The sequence below is a fragment of the Cynoglossus semilaevis genome, chromosome 17 (assembly GCF_000523025.1).
Source record: "Cynoglossus semilaevis isolate Cse_v1.0 chromosome 17, Cse_v1.0, whole genome shotgun sequence".
NCBI lineage: Eukaryota > Metazoa > Chordata > Actinopteri > Pleuronectiformes > Cynoglossidae > Cynoglossus > Cynoglossus semilaevis.
This window is the reverse complement of record NC_024323.1, coordinates 3,136,330-3,155,149: the sequence shown is the minus strand read 5'-3', so window position 1 is coordinate 3,155,149 and position 18,820 is coordinate 3,136,330. Positions and strand designations below refer to the sequence as shown.

The 18,820-nt window shown below is 42.7% G+C and overlaps 2 protein-coding genes across 6 annotated transcripts in view; both read right to left on the bottom strand.

Annotated features, from left to right (window-relative positions):
* Positions 1-831: 831 nt before the first annotated feature.
* Positions 832-7,264, bottom strand: gfap (glial fibrillary acidic protein). Of its 5 annotated transcripts, none has more exons than XM_025064256.1 (10): positions 6,928-7,264; positions 5,334-5,873; positions 4,435-4,495; positions 3,975-4,070; positions 3,679-3,840; positions 3,465-3,590; positions 2,762-2,982; positions 2,633-2,676; positions 2,080-2,217; positions 832-1,975 (listed from the first exon to the last, which is right to left on the bottom strand). In XM_025064256.1, the coding sequence occupies exons 2-10, from the start codon at positions 5,852-5,854 to the stop codon at positions 1,968-1,970; spliced, it is 1,377 nt and encodes a 458-aa protein (XP_024920024.1). In that variant the 5' UTR covers positions 5,855-5,873; positions 6,928-7,264; the 3' UTR covers positions 832-1,967. The 5 variants fall into 5 exon arrangements, with proteins under 5 accessions (XP_024920024.1, XP_024920022.1, XP_016896266.1 ...); XM_025064254.1 differs by having other exon boundaries at positions 5,334-6,284; positions 6,928-7,263; XM_017040777.2 differs by having other exon boundaries at positions 5,334-5,917; positions 6,928-7,263.
* Positions 7,265-8,710: 1,446 nt separating this feature from the next.
* map3k3 (mitogen-activated protein kinase kinase kinase 3) overlaps positions 8,711-18,820 on the bottom strand; it is a 14,121-nt gene continuing 4,011 nt past the window's right edge. The window contains exons 2-17 of the mRNA XM_008329328.3: positions 18,053-18,123; positions 17,532-17,653; positions 16,764-16,804; positions 16,288-16,387; positions 15,965-16,078; positions 15,646-15,763; positions 14,500-14,633; positions 14,046-14,119; positions 13,848-13,915; positions 13,436-13,531; positions 13,093-13,254; positions 12,794-12,942; positions 11,998-12,129; positions 11,653-11,782; positions 11,372-11,549; positions 8,711-10,848 (exon numbers count right to left, since the gene is read on the bottom strand). Of these exons, the coding sequence (XP_008327550.1) occupies positions 10,620-10,848; positions 11,372-11,549; positions 11,653-11,782; positions 11,998-12,129; positions 12,794-12,942; positions 13,093-13,254; positions 13,436-13,531; positions 13,848-13,915; positions 14,046-14,119; positions 14,500-14,633; positions 15,646-15,763; positions 15,965-16,078; positions 16,288-16,387; positions 16,764-16,804; positions 17,532-17,653; positions 18,053-18,056 (1,851 nt within the window). The 5' untranslated portion in view covers positions 18,057-18,123 and the 3' untranslated portion in view covers positions 8,711-10,619. The remainder of the gene's footprint in view (positions 10,849-11,371; positions 11,550-11,652; positions 11,783-11,997; positions 12,130-12,793; positions 12,943-13,092; positions 13,255-13,435; positions 13,532-13,847; positions 13,916-14,045; positions 14,120-14,499; positions 14,634-15,645; positions 15,764-15,964; positions 16,079-16,287; positions 16,388-16,763; positions 16,805-17,531; positions 17,654-18,052; positions 18,124-18,820) is intronic.

Genomic DNA, 18,820 nt, shown 5'->3' with positions numbered 1-18,820 from the left:
AAGATGTGGGTTAGGGAGAAACAGAAAAGAAAAGATGATGAAATGGAGCTGAAGAAGTGGAGGGGGAGAAGGTGGGAGACACACGGGAACCCAAATCCCTGTGCGTCTGCGGTGATGAGCAGAGAGAGAGCTTCAGCGGAGTGGAACTCTCATTAGTGCAGGGCCTGTCAGCGTGGCTGCTGTCAGCAGCTTCCAGGAAGTCATGAGGCTGAGACTGAGCTGTGACATTCATCCATCGTCTCACGCTGCTACCAAGTCTTCTTACCTCAACATCCGCCTCTTCACAATTGTTAAAAAAAAAAAGAAAAAAGTTGTGTCCTGGCTGGATGGAGGGCTGTGGGGTTTTTCTCTCTGCTATCAGTCAAACTGGACAGGAACTAGGAGAGGACTTTGGTGGATTAACAGGAAGCTTTGCGGTCAAAGGTCGAGCCCGCTTCCAAACACCTCCTCCACGTCTTCATCCTGGCGCTGTCCTATCGCTGCTGCTGGACAAGTGTGGGCTTATGTTACCACTGACACATGCTGGTGTCAGAAAACGATGACATCTTATCAGGGTGTATTTAGAAGAGTGAAGACACCGCGGGCTGAGAGCGCAGAGAGCTGACGGTGCAGAGGTGGCTGTTAATCTGAGGGGTCTGAACACACACAGACTACACCGTGGTCCAGGACTCTGTCTGGATGGTACAGCTTAAAATGTCCGCAGCCAGAAATACACGTTTTTGTAAGTTAAAGTAACAAAAGAATTCTCAACCTCTTCATTAAAATGTGCTGAGAAAACATAGAAATTTAATTTTAGCTGCTGCAGCCCGTGTTGGTGGTGATGTGACTTGATACGAAGAAATTTAAAAAAACGTCAGTCTCAGCATCTGCAACATCGTGGACATGAAGCCAGTCGACAGCAGTGTAATCAGCTGGAGTCGAGTTATTGATTTTGCAATTTGATTGAAGAGAGTGAAGTAAAATAAGTGACTTTTGAAGACAACCTCCTCCAGGGTCTTCACTGTCCTCGACAGAATAAACAACACAGAACATAAGGTACAGAAGGTGTCGGTAGTAGTAGTAGTAAAAGTAGTTTCTGAATACAGTATGTAGTCAGTAGTCAAAACCCAACTGAATTTTGAAAATCCTAGATGAGATGCCTCTCATCTGTGTTCATCTGAAAAGGGTCGTACGAGGAAAGACAAAAACATTGTTTGACCCAGTTTGAACCTGAGAACAGATCTAATATCACACTAGTGCCGGTGGGCAGGATATTTTCTGTGCAAATACCAAGCAGAGGCAGCAACTACAGCTGAAAACTGAAAAAAAAATAGCACCAGTCGAGAGTAGAAAACACAGCAACAACAACAACAACAAAAAAAAGAAACAAAACACAAAAACCAGCCCAGATTTATCTGTCGTTCTGCCACACTAACGTACACAAATCTCTCACTCAACACCCAAACACCCAACTCTTACATCTGCAAACTCAACAGGTTCCCTCCTGGTTCTTTTTTCCAACGTTACCAAATTTCACATACAGAGTAACCACACGTCGACATCCTCCACACTGGGTATTAGCTGATCACAGTCTCTACGTCTTAGCTAATCTGAATCAATGCTTAAAATCTGGTTGTCAGAGTTAAAGTAACAGAATCCCAATGTTATCAACTGAAATAAACTACGTTCCTACTGTAAGCACAGAGAAATCTGCAGCTTAAAGTTATTGGTTAAAATAAAAGGCTTGAATCCAAATACAGACTTATTTTTGTGATTTTTTTGGTGAGTATTCCACAGTCCTAATTTAATTAGAAACACTTAACGATTTATTCTAATGTTGATACTGACAGAAGAAAACGATGACAACAGGAAAGGAAAAGAAAAAAAATGTAACATGCTTTTAGAATTCTCTGGTTGATCACTGACGACGTGGATTTGTGGAGCTCGTTGATCTTTACGGCAGATCTTTGCGTTCTGTAGTCGTATCTTTAATGATCTGAAAAAACAAGGAGGGACAAAGGTAAAAAAGTTAAAAAAAAAAAAAATCTCTGGTGTTTTTGTTGTCAGGTGCAGTGACCCACGGTACACTTGTAAACATACAGAAGGGTTCAACACTGGCCTCTGTTGGTACTGGGGCCGAGGTGCAGTGTGTTACCTCTCCATCTCTGGTCTCCACTGTTCGAACCAGGATGCTCCTCTTCACATGAGCCTCAGAGGTTTTGGTGTCCAGATTAGTGTCTACAGGGAAGAGGACAGAGGGACAGGAAGGTGCTTTAAAACAAAAATTTAAAAATGAAATACGATTTCTATGTTTCAGGTACAAGGCTACAGAGATGGTTGATTTCAGTGGAAGTATATTTTCTTAGGAGCATTTGGTCTTCAAGAACAAAGTTATAATTATCAGTTATTACCAGTAGTACAGTTCAAATTACTATAAAATCAGAGAGGAGCCAGTTTGAAAGAAATACCTGTCATAGGTCTGTGCAATTACTGTGAGATGTGAGAGGGGGCGGTAACAATTATCACAGTCAGACGGCCAGCAACATCTATTTACAGTGTTCAGATGATTGTGCTATCAGATGTTGACATTTTAAATCAGAGTATATACTGTATATATATATATGGATATATATATATATGTTTCTTTACAGACCTCTGAACTGCATATTGGCGAAGCTCTGCACTGGAATGGTGATCCTGTAGAACCAGATAAGGAACCACATTATCACATCAACCTGTTTAGAGTCAACACCTCCGACAGGTCCACCAGGCTGAGGCTCACCTGCTCTCTTCTCCCTCCAGAAGCTTCCTGTAGGTGGCGATCTCAATATCCAGGGCCAGCTTGACATTGAGGAGGTCCTGGTACTCCTGCAGGTGCCTGGCCATCTCCTCCTTCAGGGCATGGATCTCCTCCTCCAGGCGGCTCACAGTGTCCTGGTAACCAGCGGTCTCTATGGCAAAGCGGTCCTCCATCTCCCTGAGCTGACGTTCCAGAGACTCGTTCTAAAGGAGGAGGAGGAGGAGGAGGAGGGAGAGGGAAAAGAGTTTGAATTTATTGTTGGTAAGAACTTCACTTCAGAAGAGACGGGCTTCCTGCCAACAATCACAGTGTTGGTTTTATTTACGTTCACCTGCTTCTGTAAATCTGCCACCGACTCTGTGAACTGTTCTAATCGCAGTCCTCTGACAACAACACCGTCCTTAGAGAATACCTCAGACTATGTGCTGGACTATGACTGTATCAGGAAACTGGATTGTCTCAGTTAACATTGAAAGACTTTACCATTAAAACAAAGGCAAACTGAAGGCTGCTAAACTTAGTCAGAAAGTCACAAGAACAAAGATTTAAAAGTAATAAATATGGGAAATTAAAAACATTAAAAAGAAAAATAAATAAAAAATACAATTCACAAAGGTTGATGAAAATTGATGAAAAAAGCTTAAAAAATAAAGAACCACAGAGAACACTCAGACTTGGTTCTTACCGTCCCGCGCAGAGCCTCCAGGTCACAGGTCAGCACTTGGATCTGGCGACGATACTCGTTAGACTCTTGCTTAGCTACACGCAGGGCTTCTGCATTGCGATTGGCTGCATCTGACAGGTCAGCAAACTGTGCAACAACACACACGGTAAACAGTGATGTCAAGGCTGTAATCACAAACTGTGGATTTCTGCTGCCAAATCTGAGACCAACTGACCTTGGATCGGTACCACTCCTCCGTCTCCTGCATGTTGGAGGAGGCCATGGTCTCGTATTGGACCCTGATCTCTCTCAGAGCAGTGGTCAGGTCTGGTTTGGACACATCTGGTTCAACGTGGACCTGCTGAGCCATGATCTGCTCTTGTAACTCACGCACCTCCTGCAGAGGTGTTGATGTGAGGAAGAGATTTAGAAATTCATGTTTTTACGTTTTTTTTTAATTTTTTGTACGTTTTAATTATTAACTGTTCTAAAGTTGACCCGGCGTCTTCTTTTTTTAAAGTTCGTTCTTACCTCATCATGAATCCTCTTCAGGAAGTTTATTTCATCCTGCAGGGCATCGATCTTTCTCTCCAGCTGGACACGAGTCAGAGCTGCATCATCCACGTCCTGGAGAAGTTCAGAGGAGCAGGAGGAATGAGTGAAGGAAGAGTCAAGAAATCTAAGAAAATGTCTGTTTATGACTCATTTTAATAACAAGGAATATCAAGAAGATGAGTCACGAGTCATCTATGAGGAAGAAAGACCATTTTAAAACATGTATTTAATATTTATTTTTGCAGTTGTGCTGACTCATATATTGGAACCCTTTGTCTCATAAATATCCAATGACTTTTGACATTTACTGTTTAATTCCTTGAGTAATTTTAACTTTATTTTTAATCATTTTTCATTTATTTTGTTTTGTATTTGACACTTTTCTGTTACCCACAGCAGACAGGCTGTCAAAAATAATCTTAAGAAAAAACATTACCTGTCTGAAAGTGTTCAAATTGTTCTCTGCATCCTGTCTGAGTCCGTTCTCATCTTGCAATCTGTACAAGTCCGAAAAATGACAAAAAATCAACCACATTTTGATGAAGAAACGTCAGTATTTTGCAGCTACTACAGACAGGACTTGAATTTGTTGAATTCATTTTTCACGGTTCAGCTGAAAGGGAAACTTATGCATCATTGCACATGCACCGCAATCTAACAGCCAGAGGTCGTTCCCACGGGATGGAGGACACACACACACACACACATCCATCTGCTGTTTCCATCTGAGTTTCATGTGGAGTTCACTTGAATGAAGTGATGACCTTTGACCCTCTGAGTCACGACATCACTATTCACACTGACGCCCTTGCAGCTGCACGGTGACTGGAGGTCAGGGAAGTGATGGACAGTGAACTTTTCTGTCCACAGAGTGACTCCATCTTTCTACACAGGTGACGTCTGAATTTATTATCAACAAACAAAGATGAAAACATATATTTTTGAGGAGGAGGAGGACGAGTGAACATCTGTGTCAGGCTGTCCGCTACCTTTGTGTGAGGAGGCCATTGTGTTTACGTCATCCTCACACTCACTCACTGATTTCAATAGGGTCTCAGCCCGGATCAAGTTTGTAAAGGGTGATCAGGGAGCGAGCAGACTGCTGTGCATTCCAGCACGTCCACCACACAAACCACATTTACATATAAATGCCTGTGCAGTCAAGTTGTGATGAATATATCATGAAAAAGTACAATAACACAAGATAGTGGTTAACAAAAATCAACACATTCTAATTAGTTTCTAATAAATAAAAAAAAAAGTTAACTTGACTTTGACTAAATCACATCACCACGATCCTGATAACCCTAACATCATCCTCTTTTTCCCTCTCACCTCTGCTTCAGTGTTGCCAGATCTGCAGCCAGGTTGTCCCTCTCTATCTCCAACTTGGATTTCCCAGCAGTGAGAGAGTCCACCTGCCGCCGCAGCTCCCTCAGCTCCTCCTGGTAGATGTCTCCCACGTGGCTGGGCTCCTTCCCCTTCAGCTGGTTCAGTTCAGCTACCAGAATCTTATTCTGCTGCTCCAGGAGACGAACCTTCTCAATGTAGCTGGCGAAGCGGTCGTTCAGGCCCATCATCTCCATCTTCTCGTTGGTGCGGGTCTCCTTGAACTGGGCTTTCATCAGGGACTCTGCCGTGAAGTCCAGCCGGTCCACCGGACTCCCCAGGAGGTGCAGCGTGCTGGCCGAGCCCAGGGAGACCCTGGATACGGGGCTGGAGTGGGTGAAGGTACGAGGGGTGCCGTGCCAGGATAAACGGCTGGAAGAAAGGCTCCCAATTCTGCTTGCTGAGGCGCTGGAGCCCTGAGGCCCGAAGCGCTTCCTGTACGAGGACTGGATTCTCTGACTCTCCATGACGGGGGACGAAGCTCATCTGGGGCGCAAACCGAGCTTTTATAGAAGCAGACAAACCCCCAACTCCACAGCAGAGGGGCCACAGGGTGGGGCAGAGAGGAGGGCGGGTGGACATGTGTGACAGGCACAAAAAGGGAGAGTGAAGGGGAGGTTTACACGACACTCAGAAAAGCTGTATGCCAGGGATTGTGTGTGTTCGTCAACTCAACCTAACATTCCCCACTCCTCCTCCTCCTCCTCCCCCAGCCACTGACTCACTCCCTCTCGCTTCTACTTTCACCCTCTTTTTGTCCGTCTCTTCTTTTCAACTCCAGCTGAATGAAAAGGAATTCGTGTGACGGGCTTTGGTCGCCGGTCCAACCTGACCACACATGTGCTCTCACAGACTGGGCAGACAAACACAAGCAGGACCTGGCACCTCTACTCTCTGCTAGTGGATTAAAGGACACACTTTTACATGATGACTTAGTGAAATAATCTGAAAAAAAAATCACAGCATGTAACATGTGTCCAAAGGCTGGTCCTGGGGCCAATTGAGGCTTTTAGGTGGCGTCTAACTTCTTAATCTTTTATTGATCTCCCAGATAGATGGATAACACTTTATTATGCATTCATGCATTAAATCACAAATACAAATGCAAATACTTCATAATGGGTACAGATATTGACCTATGACCTAGCTGCTAACGAAAATGCTAACAAGCACTTTACCCTATTCTGCAGACTATTCAGTGAGTTTTATTTCTTCCTTTATAGAGACTGTTTTCCTGACTTTGTTGGACTTCCAGTGAGACGGATGTACTCTGGGACATTTACTATGTGGAGAATATTAGACACATTGTTCCTCCAAAAGATTAATGGTATAGAGAGAGGTGTGAGCACCAGACCTGATCTGGACTCCAGAACCAGATACAACACAGTACACAGCACTGAGGTTGTCTGAGATTACCACAGACAGATTATTACTGTCATTTCCTCTGACATATTATGGCAAATGTGTGTAGAATTTGTCAAAAACAAACAAGCCAAAAAAAGAAAACTTGCATTACATCTCTAAGGTGTTTGGAACTCACCTAATATGGACACAGATTCCACCTGTGAACCCCGAGTAGAGGAGAAGACACTGAGATTTTCATGTGACAAAAAACAAGACTAGAAACATCTGAGTGGGGGATGATAAGGTTTGGATGGTTTGGACAATTTTCAAACCAATTTCAAAAGTACCTTTTTTTTCCGTTAATCATCACTCCATCCGTTCCAGCTGTGCTGATAACCTACTAATTAGTGAGTCACAGCTGAAAACAATCAGCTGGACTGAGCGTGGACGTCAAGCTGTGACTTCTCTCCTCTCAAGGACGTGGATGCTGCAGAGTCATGATTTTGTTTTTTCAAAATAAAAATTTAAATTCAATGTTTATCTTGTGATAGTAGAGCAGGAGAAAATAAAAACCAAACTAACACTAGTATTTCAAAGGTAACCAGGTTTAGATGTTCTATTATTTTTAAGCAAGAAGCTCCGTGGAAGTTGTAGAGACATTGGCAGAGTCACGTTCCAGAGAATAACAATCACAACAGCAGAGAAATATAAAGGTTCCCTTTGTCCGTTCAACATCAAATCACGGCGAGTGGAAACCTGTGGCACTGGGAGACAGTGAATAAAGCCTCATATGACTCTACTATCTGGCTGCTGTGTGTTGTTACTTGTTAGCAGAGAAACAGCAGCACAGTGTGTTGAATCCCAATTGGTCTCTGTTAATAGACGGTAGAAGTAGATGGCACACTAAAAGTCTGGTGGACATTTGTTGATTTAAAAAGCTCCACCTCCGAGGATTAACGGCGTGGTTTCATCATTAAGGACACACTCATTTTTTTTCTGCCTCCGGGATTTTTTCGACCATCACTGCCGTTGCCTCAGATCTGGTCACTGAGGTAATAAGTCCCGGAGATGAAACATTCACACACAGAGCGAGGAGAGTTGCACACTCCTCCTCCTCCCTGCTGCGAGAGTCAGGAGAGGTCTGAGTCAAACAGCTGATTCATGTGTCTAACATGAGGAGCCCGTCCACTTTTCCAGGACCTACAAGGAAAAGTGATGCGGAGCAGAATCTCAATGCTGCCGCGACCAAACTGGTCTGAGGCCAGAGCTCCGCTGGTGCCAGCTGAGATGGACTGAACACTACTCAACGCTTCCTTTGTGCGCTGGCATTTTACACCCAGGATCCTGCAGTGTGAGCCTCTGAGCGACCAATCCTAATGATGGCTGAATGTACGCGGCCACATACCAAACTGAATCCTGACCAACGAGCTGGAAACACCGCTGCAGCCTCAGCTCTGTCTCTACTGTACGTCCAAGGACGTGTTTCCCACACTGGGTGGAACTGAGGAAATGTAAAAGCAGCTGCTGTATCAGTGTTCCTCAAACTGACTATTGTAACCCCCCCCCCCTGTCGACACATACAGAGCTAGTGCTTCAAACCTCCACTGAAATGTATTAAAGCACCGGAATTCTGAAAAACATATGTTCTTAGTGAAAAAGGAAAAGTCAGTGATTTTTCGCCACTCTGGCACAAAAAAACTTAGTTTGACCTCCTGCACCCCCTGTGCAATAAATGTATGCTGCCAAAATGCGGTCGAGGCCACAGCCGTACATCTCTGTGCCACAGTGTGTTCAAGGAACAGTTGGTCTCCAGTCTCACAGCCTGAGACATGTCTGAGCCTCCTGTTCCTCGTCAACAGAAGAGCAAAACGACAGGAGCTTCCTACTGCCAACAATGGGCTCCGTCTCCACTGCCCATTCATCAGGTGGGCTCCATGCACAAAGCTCGACTTGTAGACTTGGGAAGAAAAAGGCAGGAATTTTAAAAAACAATTTATTTATTTCAGAGCGGCCATGACACCTGCATACGTCATCAAACGTATTCCTCTCTTCCTGCTGTAGAGCTAATCTGATGTATTAGACTTTGCACTGCAAGTCCTGTCGTGATACATGATCATACAATAACATACATATGGATGTCTAACAACTATCTGCTTTCATTTGATTGTCCCAGGGCTCTTTCTTCCTCTCTGAACACACACTCCACATTAGCTAGCTTTAGCGCTGTTAGCAACCTGATGCAGACTACCATCTCAGTGTTGAGGAGGCAAAAACTCTGAAAGATAAAGCTTCTTTCCGAACCCTGGGATAAACAAAGTCGTCATTATTGGTTGAACAGCGAACTCTGACGTCCAGCGGTAGTTCAAATACCCCCTCCCAACGCAGCCCCCCTCCCTCCACACCATCCTAATTAATCATGGAGATTCATCCATAAACATTCCCAGTAGACTCTGGTGGGATACCAGTCTCCTAAAAGCTTCTTTCATGAGAGCTCAGGGAAAAAAGAAGGCAGAATGATGTAATGTTTCCAGGTAATGTCACCTGAATGTATAGCTAAGAATGTGTGGAAAGTTTTTTTTTTTTTTTCCTATTTCCAGGAACTTGAACCACACTGTCAGAGTTCGTTTTCCATCCATTTTTCATTTATAAACTCAATTTCTGTGATGTCTGCAAAACCAGCTGCTTTCTATGATTTACTTTAGTCAACACGGCGTCTGTACAGTATCACCAGATCTGACACAGTCTAATATATAAAAAATAGATTTATACATACATTTATTCTTGCTTTAAAAAATCTAATTGGAATGGGAACGGGGATATAAATAAAGTTAAACTAATTTTCACATTTTAGGTCTTTCAAAAGAATCTAATTTGGTTGCAAAAATAAAATCCCCAAACATTTGACAATGAAAAAATACATTTGATTTAAAGTTGATCCTTAAGTTAAGGATATTTAATCAGACGTTTAAAGTACGTGATCTGAAGGCAAAAAAAAAACAAAAAAAAACCCTAAATCCATGGCTCTTTGGTTTGTTTCTTCTTCTTCTGCTCTATTCTTGGCACTTTGTTGATTGAGAGGATCTGAGACATTCGCTAGTATTACACCATACATTGGATTATGCTACACTTCCTGTCTTTCATTTGTGCTGTTTTTTTGGGGAAATTTCTGCCCTTCATTATGGCTCCCAGGTGTGAGTCAGACTCTTCTTATGTTTTTATGTCCTACATTATGATGTTATGTAAGTGGAGGACCCCCTGTATTTTACCACCTGTCTGAGTCGAGACTTTTGGTATGTGGTTGTAGAAGGCACATTAAGGAAGAAGGAACCTGAAACAGTTGGTGATGAACACTAGAGTAAAAGTTCAATTTAAAAGTCAAACAAGAAGAATCTTTCTGTCTTCTGGTGAAACTGCTCCTTTTTTGCTGATTGCACTTCTACGATGTATACATTCCTCTTACTGGTTAAACCACAGATCACTTACAGAAATAAAAACACTAGAAAATAGCTTAAGTATGATTAACGGAATAAAATCTCAAAGTGGGGCAAACACCGTCTGTGACAGGCTCGTGTTGAGATAAAAAACCTTAAAATCTCCTGCCTGTGTCAACTCACACTGTGGAGACCGTATTAACACTGAAAAGTTACTGTACGTCTGAGAACGATCAACACACCACCGTCGCCACCTTGTGGTCACTTTCATAATTGCATGTACTTACACTGGGTGTAATAGCTTTGTGCTAACAGAAGCGGTCAAGCCATCTTCACTTCAGAAAAACTCTGACTCTTCTTATGAGCCTGTGTATCGTGGCAGGTGCTCAGCAGACCACGTGGGTTCCAGGTATCACTAAGTCGTTACCGTGGTTCAGGTTCTGATGCTGTGAGTGTTTCAGCACAGGATCTGGGAGAAAGAATGTCGAAGCAGCTCCTCAGCACTGGGTCTGTGTTTGGCCTCCACAAAGATGCAGCGGATAAAGTCCCGCGCCTGGTCAGAGGTCTGAGAGGGCAGCACAGGGTTGGTGGGCTGGGTAGCGATCTTGAATATGGCCGCCATGGCTTCGTATTCAGCCCATGGAGGTTTTTCTGTCAGCATCTCCACCACTGTGCAACCAAGGCTCCTGTACAGGACAGACACCAGGGGTTTTCACACCGGCATCACATTGTTAATTAAACACCACATCAAATATAAACACATACAGAATTAGAAGAAGAAGAACGACAAATTAATTAAATTCTTATTATAATAAGTGCAAGTAATTAAGAAATTTCATGGAAAGTTCATTGTCAAGTCAATGAAATAATGTGGATTTAAATGTATTTTTAAAAATTAATTATTCATGTTAAACTATGATAATAGAAATCCAGGAGAAAACAAGGCCAAAGGCACAAACACTGCTGCCTTAACCTGGTTAAAACACAGTATATTGTACATTGTATTGTACATATTTTAATTAAGAAACGTTTTCCCATTAAGATACTGCTAATACAGTAACTTCTTCTGTTCAATTTCACATTTAAAACTTTATCATCAATTTACGTTTACAACAAAACACTGAACAAAAACCACAGGAGAACACGTGGGAACATGACACTCTACACTACATACTGTTATTGTACTGCTGTGTAATCCCCGGGTCTTACCAGACGTCAGCCTTTCTGCCGTAGCCTTCTCCACTGATCACCTCCGGACTCATCCAGTAGGGGGTGCCGGTCACGGAGCGGATGCCGGTGCCGGACATACAGATGGTCTGCAGCCTCTTACTGGCACCAAAATCTCCAAGCTTCACATTGCCCGCTGAATCCCGCAGGATGTTGGCACCTGAGAGCCAGAGTTGACATGAGACCTGCGTTAGTAAGTCTCTGTCCAAACACTGGTCCAGTGTTTAAACAGACGGACACTGGGACAGGCTGCTGCGTTCGACCTTTGATGTCTCTGTGTACGATCATGTTGCTGTGCAGGTAGGACACGCCCTCCAGGATCTGGCGGGTGTACTTCCGGGTCACATTTTCCGTCAGGGCCCCGTAGGCCTTTAACTGGTCTTTGACTGAACCCTGATTAAAAAAAGAACAAGGAAAAGAGTCAAGAGTCTGAGGGTCAGGGGCAAACTCCAGTCTCATGCTACTGTACACCTTCAATGTCTATGGAGTTTATACTGGTACTTCTATGGAGATGTGATCAGTCAATAACAAAGTGAAGTTGAAGAGAAAAGAAAACAACTGCACTCAGTCATCTTTTAACCACTGACATCACATCTGCCGACACTCACCCCCGGCATGTACTCCATAAAAATAGTGAGCGTCTTTTCACTGTGATCTCTCAGGCAGCCGTAATACTGAACAATGCGCTCGTGGTGCAGATTCTTCAGCAATTGGATCTCACATTCCAGAGCACTGACCTCCTGCAGAGAGACGTGAGGATGCTGCGTCACGACTGTAGTCCACAAGTAAAGATTAACAACCTGACGGCTGATTTTAAAATGATCAAATCTATTATTACTGCTATAATTATTTAACTTTCACATTTTCTGTGAATCAAATAAAAAAAAACTGCTTTGAGTTTGGTAATATTTTCTCAGTTTTTGATACCTTGTATCAAGAGAAACTATACAATCAAATTAATAAGTGGGAAGTTGCTTTGTTCATGTCCAAAAATGCCAAGGTAAAAAAAAAGAAAATATCATAATAATACTTTAAGTATGACCTTTTACTCTATGCTTTAAAGTTCTTCATATGCACTTAAATTCAGATGATTTTCTTTCTAACACTCAGGGTTTAAGACAATCTTTACATTTCAACATGCAGCTCTTTTTCTTATAGATAATGTAATCCCAGGGATCACTAGTCAGCCTCCAATTCAGTTTAATCATTTCATGCATGAACTCACCATGTGATTATTACCAAAATGCAGTGATCGTTCTTTTTCATTAATAAGCTTTAGTTTAATGTTTGACTGCAAGCTAACTGGAAAGGAATGTCCTGAGGGGAAAATGTTTGGCCAATTAAACTAAAAATGAATAACCATTAAAAAAATAAACACTAAGTGACTAACTGAGCAGCTCTCACCTTGCTGGTCTCAGGACTGCCAGGATCAAACTGGACCTGTTTGGCAGCCAACTCTCTCCCAGTGTCCACATCATAACACAAGTAAACCTGTCCAAACGCCCCCTGACCCAGCAGCTTGCCGCGCCGCCATGTTACTGGAGCAGTGGGTGCTAAGAAAAAAAAAAAAAACATAATAAAAAAAGTTTTTGGTTTATACACATGCTTGTATTGTTGAATTAGAACTAAAGTAACCCTTCTGAACAATCATTTTAAGACAAACACTGGTATTGAATCTGTTATCTTCTCACACTATCACTCACACTTATGGGCGACAGAACGCTCCTGCGGCCGTAGCCTGCCCTGAGCGTCCACCAGCTGCCAGCTGCCCAGACTCTCCTCGCTGCCATTGAGTGACCGGCGTGAAGGCACAAGAGTGAAGAGGTTTCCCTGTGGCCGCCGGATCCGTGGGAATGTTCGCCGACCTACGGAAAGATACAGAAAGAAACAGCAGTTAGCATCACGTCGAGAACAACGAAGAATTAGATGAGAAAACACCAAAATAAATCTGAAGAGAGTCAACAGAAACATTTATTAACATATTAAAGAGTTACACCCAGTTAGAGTTTGACCCTTGACCCTCTGTAAAATTTAAAGACATCTCACCTTCACTGTGGTCCTTGTGATGCAGGGAGACGTGGTACCTTCGAGGATAGGTGCCACCTTTTCCTGCCACCCTGTCGTGGACGTGATTCTCCCTATCTGAAAGCCATTAACAAAGGTCAGAGGTCAGAGTCAAAGGTCAGCGAGATCATAATCTACTTTTACAGCAGAGATTGAGCTCAGTTACAGTCACACAGAGTTCACATGAGCTGCTTTACACGCTCACTTACAGCATTTACTTTACTTCAAACTACTGCTCACGTGAGCCTCTGTTTTACACCATTGTACTCTGAGGCCACTGAACGTGAGTTTGGGAACCACTGCCTAAAAGTCTCAAAATTAAAATCTGCTGTAAAAAAAAACTCACAATGAACCCAGCCTAAAAAAAGATACTTCTTTTAGCGGTTTCTCCTACCTGAGCAGTCCTGACGATTATCAGGGTAACTCTTGGCCCTGTACATGCGAGACTTCCTCAGTGAGGGGCTGTGAGAGAAAGGTGAGTGAATGAAGTCTAAACAGCTTCATGGCAGTTCACTAAGTACTGTACAAACAAAGTACCACTATAATAGAACGAGGCCTTTAAACAGTTCCGTCCAGTACTCATGTTCCTCACCTGTCTGAGTTGCTGTCCAGAGACTGACAGCTCCCAGAGACAGAGTTCTCTGCACTATTCCATGGATCCAGCACCTGTGACGGTAGGAAAAATAAAAAAGTCAGTATAAATATGTACCTTACTGAATAAAACCCAAATCATATCTGGAAACTGTGAGTGCAGTAAGTCAGACAGACTGAGAGCAGGACCTTTCACTGACAAACCAGCCCAGCTTTTTACGACACATATTATTCTTGTATATTGAAAAATTCCCTGGAAATTTTCCAAAACAGTTTTCTGCGCCCACAAACTTTTAATGAGCAAAAACAACTGCAGGGAGCAGACGAGGTCACGGATCAAGTGGCTGAAGCAGAGTTGTTTATTAGAGCGGATTTTAACCTGAGGTCATAAATACATCACGAGAATTCTATTTTTGAGGCGGACTTTCCCCATTAATTATGACGCTGTGACTCACACACTGATCACTGGTCTCAGGGATGAACTCCCCCTCACTGTTGATGCTGGTGTAGGAACCTTGGCGGGCGATCCTTTGCTGGCGCTCAGGCACATATCCAGGAGGTGGTGAGCTACGCCCCGTGTTCTGAGAACCTGGAATTCGACAGAAGTAGTAAATATTAAAAGGAAAGTTACCTTGTAAAATAGATGGCGTGATGTGGAAATAGAGCAATCAATCAGATTCGTTATCTGTTTAGAAAGGTTAGTCATAGCTGAAGAGATCATGCTGAGATTTTATTTTGATCTAACAGTCCCTAGTTTTTACTGCATTCCATGCAACTAGCAGATGTCTCTCAGCTGATCTTTAGTTCACATGGGGTTACCTGGAGCATTTTGGTTCCCTTTAAGCATTAGATTTTTTGCTTATTTAGCGTTGTTGTTAGTGAGCACTTTTCTGCTTTTTGGTTGGCAAGTAAACGTTCTTTTTCAGTTGTTTTGACTAATAAGCTTTTTAAACTATGGCTATATTTCTTAACAGTTAGCTACTTGGCATTTGGCATTGGTTTTTGGCATTTCTTAGCAGACACTTTATCCACTCTTACAGTAAACTCACACAAAAACACCGCTGATAAAATAATTTTAAGCATGAATAAAACATAAAAAACGTAGGAAGTAACCACACAGTGGTGACACACTAATTAAAACAATTGCAATGGCATGTTTATTAGACCTCTGTATGTTCTCCCTTTTGTGACAAATATACAAATACTGACATTTGATTTAAGTGCTGACAGTTTTCAAACTGGTTCAGGTATATGATTTGCTGCTGTCATAAAGTCAAAAACTGCGCCCGCTGCTGTGCTGAGAAAAACAAACCTATACTGGCCAAGGGTTGAGCGCACTGATTTAACTCTACAATCTGATTGGCTGCTGTCCAGCAGGCACGGCCTAGTGATATTAAACAGGAAAAGGAAGAGGACCCATTGCTGGAAGGGGAAGTTGAAGAAAAAAAAAACAGCTTGAGAGGGAAAGAAAGTAACAGCGACAGAGAAGAAAACTGATGTAGTAAAAAGAGCAGTATTATGACAGAAAACCACAGAGTAACAATGTTTACATTAACTCTCTGTACATTTCTTCACAATGAGAGGCAGAAGAAGACAGTTACCGGTTGATAGGTGGCGCCCTCTGGGCTCCGTGGACTGGAAAACTGAGCTTATGTCTCCAGCTGACTGTGAAGACTTGATCCTCACCTGTTTACAGGTCACATGGGAGGGGGAGGAGACCTAGAGTGAAGAGACAACAAAACGGGAGGTTTAAAATGTGAACAAGTAAACAATGGAACCTTAGCCTCGTGTCAGGAAACAAAAAATCAGCCCATATATTTGACCCCCCCCACCACCTAAACAGATCTCACACGTCTCACACTGCACTGTAGTTCACTTCATATATGTGTGTGTGTGTGTGTGTGTGTTTGCTTAACTCACATTGCTGTGCTCTGGTGCAAGGAGAAGGATCTTGACACTCTTCATGTTGGAGCTTCGGTCCAGGAGATCGATGGCCTTGTCCAGGTCGTCCTGACTCCGCAGAGGGATGGACAGCTGCCGAGATGCAAATGTCAAGTCACAATGAGTCCATTGTAGTTATACAGACCAGTTTTGACAAAAAAACAAAAAAAAACAAAACATAAATACCAACATATTAAACATTACGTTTGTATGGAACAAATACATAACAACAGTTTGCCTTTAGAGTTATGACATGAAAACTGAAAAATCAAACTAGCAAAAGAGGAAAGTCCCCACTTTACCTCATTGTTCATATAATGCAGGTCCAACTGCTGCCCGAAAACACTCTTGACCTTCTGCTGAATTTCCTCAAACTGCACAGGTCGTCCAAACATCAGGATCCTTCAAAGCAGAAAAAAAAACACAAGACCAACTTCACCAACATCTGCAGCAGCTGTGCAGCAGTCCTTCAGCTTTGAGCACACATGCTGGTAAAATACACACATGCTTCAGTGAAGGCAGATTCCTCTGGGTACACCTTGCATATTTCTAGTTTGTACTGGCAGTGACTGAGTAACCAGGATTTTCCTCTGTGTTCTCCAGCTCACATACCATCCTGAACTAAGAGCTTGACTCTGAGATGTGCTCATAAACAGGAACATGTGCTGTGGGCAGCATGTGCACTAGTTTGTTTATGTCCATTTCAGGGGGCTGTATCAGCTCGCCCCCACCTGCAGACATGTGAACACATGATGCCTGCATACTGTAAATAACTCACCTTCTTTCTCCCGTGAACTCAAACTTAACCCTGACATCGTCCTGAGGGAAAACAGATGCAGGGAGGTCAAAAGGTGGGTAAGAAATGAAAGCACCAAAAAGAACAAAAACATTTTTTTATTTTTAATATTGAGATCACTGCATATGAATTTAAAGAATGGTGATGGTATGGAAATGTAAACCACCAGCTGTGTTTAAGGCAGACATACAGTATAAGACAGTCTAATTTCCCAGGACCTACTAATAATAAATTAATTCTGAGAAATTTAATGTTGAAAGGCTATAAGACTGCATCATTCATTGGCCTGATTTTTATTGAAAATATCTGAGAATTCAACAACCATGACTTTGCTGAACATATATATGGTTGTCTTAAAATTAATGGCTATAGAATAGAGCATGTAAATACAGGTCATATTTCGTGCATGTATACCGTATGTATAGCAGATAATTCACAATAGTAAATTCCAATTTCAATAAAGTGTACAGCAACTAATTTTCTCGACATGTCCCATACGCCCATGGATTTTGTGACCACAATTTAAGACTGTGTTTTAAATTTTGACAACTCTGATTTAGACACGTCATTCATATCAAGCCTCTGTTTGCATATCTGGCAGAATCAAGGTTAGCTATCCTGCCAGTGGACACATCGGCATGTAGACCAGAGAGGTTACTGACCTCTGACGTACCAGTTTGAAGCCTACTTTCTGAGAATGACTGCCTTTCTGATTATATGAATGTTTGCTTTGTAAAGTACTCCTCTTACCTGTCTGTTGGTTTGAGTCAGGGTTTTTGGTTTACTGTTGTCGTACGACAGCACGGGCTGGCGCCGTGTCATCTGGAGGGCAACCAGGTCCTTCATTATTGAGTGGAGAGCCTGCCTCTCATCTGAAGGGGATAATTGTTTGGGAAATATAAGTTAGAGTAAAGAGAAGAACAAAAAAATCAGTTCCCTAACTGTCCTGAGACTATCCTCTAACACAGTGTTGGAGCCAAAGAAGAGGAGTGATTCTGATATGCCTTTTCCCACATTTGATTTCAGAGCATCCTCTTCCTTGGCTGGAGTAACTCAGGGAGAGAAAATATTCTCCTTGTTTAATTTGGACAGACTTCATACGAGCATCTGAGCCGTGGAGGGAACCAGACCCTGTCTCTGCCACGGTGAAAACCAATCTTGCATCTGGGGCTGCAGCTCAAACAGATTTTGGCCGCAGGGATGATGTGTGTTTATGTTTTTATCTTGTGCTGTGAGCGTGTCTGTTCAACGTCAGCGTACAGAACACTTACTCATCGTGGCAACGTCTGAGGCCGTGCTGCACAAGCCGCTCTTCGGAAACTCCTCTTTGTTGAGTCACAGCCTGTGGTAGCAATCAGAGAAATCGATTAGTGAGACAACTTTAGGAAAACGAAGGCTGATGCTGTTCTGGTTATTATTTTATTGCGCAGAGAAAAACAGGATTGAGAGAAACGTGACTCTCTGGGTCAGGAGGAGAAGACGTCTTATGACCAAGGTTATCAGCCAGTCTCACTACAGCTAGTAGAACATCAGCACACTGAAGACTGTAGGTAGTAAGATGTTAAAGTTACTGGGTACAAAGTTAGCAGCGGGCTGCAACCTGTGGCTACTGAGCTATATGTGGCTCTCGAACCTCTTCCTGTGGCTCCAGGCACCAAGTTAAGCCTGACTATAGTGACTGATACATCACAGCAGTAATACATATAGAGAACAGATTGGAAGGGAATGTACATTTTACAAATATCAAATCAAATTTACATGTGACTAAACATTTAGCTTGCATGCTAATAGCAAAAACAATCTGCCCAAGCCTTGTTCGATCAAGCTCTTCCATTTTCTTGCAGTTTTAAGAAAAATGTGAATCTAAGAGAAACTAAAACCTGAACGATTTTCCATCCCAAGGCCATAGAGTGTGAGAAAGAGTGCAGCGCATGTGAGAATGTGTGTTGTGTATTTTACCCGCAAAGAAGAATGAGAATTGGAAACGGCTGAAATTCTGGCAGGGATCAGTTCAGCACAGTTCATATCCCCCCCCCCCC

Bases quoted from the DNA above. Each gene is read 5' to 3' on its own strand.
- gfap (XM_025064256.1), bottom strand. From the start codon at position 5,854: ATGGAGAGTCAGAGAATCCAGTCCTCGTACAGGAAGCGCTTCGGGCCT. The intron at 4,071-4,434 runs GTAATGTTTTTT...GAACTTCTCCAG, and splicing joins ATTTGAACACTTTCAGACAG to GACGTGGATGATGCAGCTCT. The intron at 3,841-3,974 runs GTAAGAACGAAC...ACACCTCTGCAG, and splicing joins TGAAGAGGATTCATGATGAG to GAGGTGCGTGAGTTACAAGA.